Source organism: Entelurus aequoreus, linkage group LG26, assembly GCF_033978785.1.
Source record: "Entelurus aequoreus isolate RoL-2023_Sb linkage group LG26, RoL_Eaeq_v1.1, whole genome shotgun sequence".
NCBI lineage: Eukaryota > Metazoa > Chordata > Actinopteri > Syngnathiformes > Syngnathidae > Entelurus > Entelurus aequoreus.
Window position 1 is genome coordinate 38,613,900 of NC_084756.1, and position 7,500 is coordinate 38,621,399.

The window sequence follows — 7,500 nt, forward strand, 5'->3', positions numbered from 1 at the left end:
CATCCGCACGAGATGCCCGAACCACCTAAGCTGGCTCCTTTCCAAGCGAAGGAGCAGCGGCTCTACTCCGAGTCTCTCTCGGGTGACTGCACTTCTCACCCTATCTCTAAGGGAGATGCCAGCCACCCTTCTGAGGAAACTCATTTCGGCCGCTTGTAGCCGCGATCTTATTCTTTCGGTCATTACCCACACTTCATGACCATAGGTGAGAGTAGGAATGTAGATAGCTCGGTAGACCGAGAGCTTTGCCTTCTGGCTCAGCTCCCGTTTCGTCACAACAGTGCGGCAGAGAGACTGCAATACTGCCCCAGCTGCTCCGATTCTCCGGCTGATTTCCTTCTCCATCTTTCCCTCACTCGTTAACAAGACCCCGAGATACTTAAACTCCTCCACCTGGGACAGAGTCCTGTCCCCTACCCGGACTGTACAAACCATCGGTTTCCTGCTGAGAACCATGGCCTCAGATTTGGAGATGCTGATCCTCATTCCAGCCGCTGAACACTCGGCTGCGAACCGATCCAGTGAGAGCTGAAGGTCACGAACCGAAGGTGCCATCAGGACCACATCATCTGCAAACAGCAGTGATGCAACCTTTAGCCCCCCGAGACGTATACCCTCTCCGCCATGGCCACGACTCCGCCTAGAAATCCTGTCCATGAAAATCACAAACAGGATAGGTGACAGAGCGCAGCCCTGGCGGAGACCAACCCCCACTGGAAACGGATCCGACTTACATCCAAGCACCCGGACACAACTCTCGCTTTGGTTGTACAGAGATTGGATGGCCCTCAGCAGGGTTCCCCTCACTCCGTACTCCCTCAGCACCTCCCACAAGATCTCCCGAGGGACGCGGTCATACGCCTTCTCCAAATCCACAAAACACATGTAGACTGGATAGGCATACTCCCAGGCCCTCTCCAGGATTCCCGCAAGCGTAAAGAGTTGGTCAGTTGTTCCACGACCAGGACGGAATCCACATTGCTCCTCTTGAATCTGAGGTTCGACTATCGGCCGGACCCTCCTTTCCAGTACCTTGGCGTAAACTTTCCCAGGGAGGCTGAGTAGTGTGATACCCCTGTAATTAGCACACACCCTCTGGTCCCCCTTTTTGAAAAGGGGAACCACCACCCCAGTCTGCCACTCCCTCGGCACTGTCCCAGACTTCCACGCAATGTTGAAAAGGCGTATCAACCAAGACAGCCCATCAACACCCAGAGCCTTCAGCATTTCTGGACGGATCTCGTCAACCCCCGGAGCTTTGCCACCGTGGAGTTGTCTAACTACCTCAGTGACTTCACTCCGAGAGATCGACGTCGATCCCCCATCATCCTCAGGCCCTGCTCCTATCAGGGAGGGTGTGTCTGATGTAGTTGGGTTCAGGAGTTCCTCAAAGTGCTCTTTCCAACGCCCCACGACTTCCTCACTTGAAGTCAGCAAAGTCCCATCCTTGCCGTACACAGCTTGGATGGTTCCCTGCTTCCCCCTCCTGAGGTGCCGTATGGTCTTCCAGAACAGCTTTGGTGCCGCCCGATAGTCCTTCTCCATGGATTCCCCGAACTGCTCCCACACCCTCTGCTTAGCCTCGTCCACAGCCACGGCCGCTGCCCTTCGGGCCCGTCGGTACCTTGCAACTGCCTCCGGAGTCCCCTGGGATAACATACCCCGGTAGGACTCCTTCTTCAGTCGGACGGCTTCCCTGACCACCACTGTCCACCAGGGTGTTCGAGGGTTACCGCCCCTTGAGGCACCTAAGACCTTCTGGCCACAGCTCGCATCTGCAGCTTTAGCAATAGAGGCTTTGAACATTGCCCATTCCTGTTCAATGTCCCCAACCTCCACAGGGATGGCAGAGAAGTCCCGCCGGAGGTGGGAGTTGAAGTCCTTCCGGACAGAGGACTCCTTCAAACGTTCCCAGTTCACCCGCACTACACGCTTGGGTTTGCCAGGTCTGTCCAGAGGTTTCCCCCGCCATCTAACCCAACTCACCACCAGATGGTGATCAGTTGACAGTTCAGCCCCTCTCTTCACCCGAGTGTCCAAAACATACGGCCTCAGATCAGCTGATACGATTACAAAATCGATCATTGATCTTTGGCCTAGGGTGCTCTGGTACCAGGTACACCTATGAGCATCCTAATGCTTGAACATGGTGTTTGTTATCGCAAGTCCGTGACTAGCACAGAAGTCCAGTAACAATCCACCACTCAGGTTCAGATCAGGGAGACCGTTCCTCCCAATCACGCCAGTCCAAATATCACTGTCATTGCCCACGTGCGCGTTGAAGTCCCCCAGCAAGACTATGGAATCCCCTACCGGCGCCCCATACAGGACCCCATGCAAGGTATCCAAGAAGGCTGAATACTCTGAACTCCTGTTTGGTGCGTATGCACAAACAACAGTCAGAGTTTTCCCCCCTCCAACCCTAAGGCGAAGGGAGGCGACCCTCTTGTCCACTGGGGTGAACTCCAACGTACAGGCACTCAGCCGGGGACTCGTGAGTATCCCCACACCCGCCTGTGCCCTCACACCCTGAGCAACTCCAGAAGTGAACAAGGTCCATCCCTTGTCCAGGAGTGTGGTTTCAGAGCCCTTGCTATGCGTAGAGGTAAGCCCCACCAGATCCAACCGGTAGCGCTCCACCTCTCGCACCAGCTCAGGCTCCTTCCCCACCAGCGTAGAGACGTTCCACGTCCCGAAAGTCAGCCTCTGCTGCCCCGAATTGGTCCGTCCGGAGCCTCCACTGTCACCGCCATCCACTTGGCAGTGCACCCGACCCCACTGGTTCCGACCGCGGGTGGTGGGCCCACGTGGCAGAGAAGATGGTGTGTCCACGTAGCTTCTTCGGGCTGTGCCCGGCCGGGCTCCGTGGCAAGCCCGGCCACCAGGCGCTCGCTGACGAGCCCTACCTCCGGGCCTAGCTCCGGAGGAGGGCCCCGGGCTTCCTCCGGGCCGGGTAACGCATCCTCTTTTAGTATAGTTCATGGGGGGTATCGTAACCCTGATGGGGGGGGCAATCGGGTGCTACACCTTGCCCAAGGGTGACCCGGAACTATGTAAGGCAGGGGCGTTCAACTCCCTGAGGCTTAATACAAGCCCACATACCCATATATACTGTGTATATATATATATAAACGTTTGACATCGTCATTACGGGGTATTGTTTGTAGAATTTTGAGGACAAAAAGAATGTATTCCATTTTGCAATAAGGCCGTAACATAACAACATGTGGAAAAAGAAGGATTTGAAAGGTTTTTGTGTGTTGCAGAGAAGTCGGAGTGTCCCGCTGAGGACAAGGACACCAGCCAGCAAGAAAGTAAGAAACAGACTGAGCAGGAAGTGAGTGCTCTTCTTTTTGTCCCATCCTCCTTTCCTGCTCTATTTCATCATCTTCATGCCACTCTTCTACCAGGCCTCTGCAGAGGCAGCAGGGGAGCGTGTCGGTGGGGAGGAGCCAGCCACGCGGGCACGCCGGGAGGAGGAGCCAACCACGCGGGCACGCCAGGAGGAGGAGCCGGCCACGCGGGCACGCCAAGAGGCGGAGCCAACCACGCGGCCACGCCAGGAGGAGGAGCCGGTGGGCGAGGGCAAGGAGAGCAAGGTGGACTGTGAGGAAAAAAGAGGCGTAAAGGAGACGGACAGGAGCCAGGCGTCCTGCAAAGCCAGCGAGAAGACAACGTCCGGGCACAACTCGCCTCAAAGTGAGTGCCTCACCTGCACCTCTCACACTCTTCTGCCTCCGTCCTCCATTTGTTCCAATGTCTCCCTCAGAGGAGCCCGACAAGGAGCCGGAGAAGCCATCAGAGAGAGGAGATGCTGAGGAGAAGGAAAACAAAGCTGGTAAAATGTCTTAATTGTCTCCTGTCACTGCAGCTCCTCACCTCTTTTGCTTTTCCTCTTTAGTTTGCTTCACAGCGCTTCTTTCTTTACCTTTTTCTCGCTATGTGCGCTGAATATTTGTAGTGATCAGGAGGCTCACCTGCTCCTGATCACTAATCAGAGAGCTTTATAAGGTTCATTTACATATTTATTACGAAAGCTTTTTTTGACACTCAGTGTATGTAACTGAATTTTTTGCGTTTTACATAAAATTATGATGACAATTGTCTTGGGAAAAAAATTGTTAGCAAAATGCGTGTTTAGAAATTCAGTGCATAAACATTCATTGTAAAAAAATTTCGAATTTCTTTATATATATATTATTATAAACTGAAATTTTTTAAATCAAATTATGCTGACAATGTTATGGAAATGTTTTTTTTTTCGCAAAATGCGTGTCTAAAAATTCAGTGTATAATCTTTTAGAATTTTTTTTACACTGATTTTTTTTTACATCAAATTATGACAACAATTATATTGAAAAAAAAAAATAGTTAGCAAAATGCCTGTTTAGAAATTCAGTCCATAAAAATTAATAGTAAATTTTTTTCAAATTTCTTTGCACTGAATTTTTATAAACTTATTTATTTTTACATCAAATTATGCAAAAAAATGTATTGAAATTTTTATTTTTATCAAAATGCATGTTTAAAAATATAGTGTTTTAAAATTTAGTGTATAAAGATTTATTGTAAAAAAAAAATTGAATTTCTTTGCACTGAATTTTTATAAACTGAATTTTTTTACATCAAATTATGCTGACAATGTTATGGAAAAATGTTTTCGCAAAATGTGTGTCTAAAAATTCAGTGTATAATCTTTTAGAATTTTTTTTTACACTGATTTTTTTTACATCAAATTATGATAACAATTATATTGAAAAAAAAATTGTTAGCAAAATGTGTGTTTAGAAATTCATTCCATAAAAATTAATAATACATTTTTTTCAAATTTCTTTGCACTGAATTTTTATAAACTTGTTTATTTTTACATCCAATTATGCCAAAAAATGTATTGAAATTTTTATTTTTATCAAAATGCATGTTTAAAAATATAGTGTTTTAAAATTTTGTGTATAAAGATTTATTGTAAAAAAAATTGAATTTCTTTGCACTGAATTTTTATAAACTGAATTTTTTTACATCAAATTATGCTGACAATGTTATGGAAAAACGTTTTCGCAAAATGTGTCCATAAAAATTAATTGTAAATTTTTTTAAAATTTCTTTGCACTGAATTTTGATAAACTTATTTATTTTTACATCAAATTATGCTGACAATTTTATGGAAAAAAAAAATGTTAGCAAAATGCGTCTTTAAAAAGTCAGTGTGAAAAAATTAATTGTAAATTTTTTTAGAATTTCTTTTCAATGAATATATTTAAAAAAAAAAAAAATAACATCAAATTATGCTGACAATTTTATTGAAACATTTTTTTAGTGACTTGCGTGTGTTTTAAAATTCTGTGTATAATTTAAAAATATATATTTTTAGAAACATTTTTTTACATCAAATTGTGTTGACCATTAAATTGAAAAGTAGTATAATTTTTTACTCTGAATTTTTATAAAATTGATTTTTTTTTTTTTTACAACAAATAATGCTGACAATTTTATTGAAAAAATGTGTTGGCAAAATGTGTGTAAAAAAGTTCAATGTCTAAAAATTCAGCGTATTAAAATTCAGTGTATATTTTTTTGAGAAATTTTTATACACTATTCAGTGTAAAAAATTTTGTGTTTTAAAATTCAGTGTTTTTGAATTCAGTGTATAAAAATGCAGTGTTTTAAAATTTTGGGGCTTTTTTTACACTGAATTTTTATAAACTGATTTTTATATACATTTTTGCTGACAATTTTATTGAAAACATTTTTATTGACAATTTTATTGAAAAAAAATAGTTTTTTGTGTTTTAAAATTCAGTGTATAATTTAAACAATATTTTCAGAAACATTTTTTTTTTACATCAAATTGTGGTGACCATTTAATTGAAAAGTAGTGTAATTGTTTTACACTGAATTTTTATAAACTGATTTTTTTTTTTTACAACAAATAATGCTGACAATTTTATTGAAAAAAATGTCTTGGCAAAATGCGTGTAAAAAAGTTAATTGTATAAAAATTCAGTGTATATTTTTTTTTAGAAATGTTTATACACTTAATTTTTTTTACATCAAATTATGCTGAGAATTTCATTGACATTTTTTTTTTTAAATCAGTGTAAAAAAATTCAGTGTTTTAAATTCAGTGTATAATCTTTTTGAAATGTTTACACAGAATTTTTATAAACTACATTTTCTTAACATCAAATTATGCTGACAATTTTATTGAAAATAATTGTCAGTGACTTGAGTGTGTTTAAAAATGTTGTGTTTTGGAATTCAGTGTATAAAAATGCAGTGTTTTAAAATATTTTCGATTTTTTTCAAAACTGATTTTTTATAAACTGATTTTTTACAAACTGATTTTTAAAAAACTGATTTTTTATAAACTGATTTTTTACAAACTGATTTTTTACATCAATTTATGCTGACTGAAAAATGTTTTATTGACAATTTTATTGGAAAAAAATTGTTAGCAAAATAAGTGTGTTTAAAAATTCAATGTTTTAAAATTCAGTCTATAATCTTTTTGAAATGTTTACACTGAATTTTTATAAACAAAATTTTTTTAACATGAAATTATGCTGACAATTTTATTTTAAAAAATTGACTTGGGTGTGTTTAAAAATTCAGTGTTTTGGAATTCAGTATATAAAAATTCAGTGTTTTAAAATGTTTTTGATTTTTTACACTGAATTTTTATAAACTGATTTTCTATGAACTGATTTTTTTATATCAATTTATGCTGACTGAAAACATTTTTATTGACAATTTTATTGAGAAAAAATTGTTAGCAAAATAAGTGTGTTTGTGTATAAAAATGCAGTGTTTTAAAATGTTTTCGATTTTTTTAAAACTGATTTTTTATAAACTGATTTTTTACATCAATTTATGCTAACTGAAAAATTTTTTATTGACAATTTTATTGGAAAAAAATTGTTAGCAAAATAAGTGTGTTTAAAAATTCAATGTTTTAAAATTCAGTCTATAATCTTTTTGAAATGTTTACACTGAATTTTTATAAACAACATTTTTTTAACATGAAATTATGCTGACAATTTTATTTTTAAAAATTGTTAGTGACTTGGGTGTGTTTAAAAATTCAGTGTTTTGGAATTCAGTGTATAAAAATTCAGTGTTTTAAAATGTTTTTGATTTTTTTTACACTGAATTTTTATAAACTGATTTTCTATGAACTGATTTTTTTATATAAATTTATACTGACTAAAAACATTTTTATTAACAATTTTATTGAGAAAAATTGTTAGCAAAATAAGTATTTAAAAATTCAGTGTTTTGGAATTCAGTGTATAAAAATCCAGTGTTTTAAAATGTCTTTCATTTTTTACACTGACTTTTTATAAACTGATTTTCTATGAACTGATTTTTTTATATCAATTTATGCTGACTGTAAACATTTTTATTAACAATTTTATTGAGAAAAAATTGTTGGCAAAATAAGTGTGTTTAAAAATTCAGTGTTTTGGAATTCAGTGTATAAAAATTCAGTGTTTTAAAATG

The 7,500-nt window shown here is 39.1% G+C and overlaps 1 protein-coding gene across 1 annotated transcript in view; it reads left to right on the forward strand.

The window, feature by feature from the left end:
• Positions 1–7,500, forward strand: part of chd5 (chromodomain helicase DNA binding protein 5) — a 136,088-nt gene that overhangs the window by 108,848 nt on the left and 19,740 nt on the right. The window contains exons 31-33 of the mRNA XM_062037812.1: positions 3,267–3,337; positions 3,411–3,699; positions 3,770–3,838. Coding sequence (XP_061893796.1) covers positions 3,267–3,337; positions 3,411–3,699; positions 3,770–3,838 — 429 coding nt within the window. The remainder of the gene's footprint in view (positions 1–3,266; positions 3,338–3,410; positions 3,700–3,769; positions 3,839–7,500) is intronic.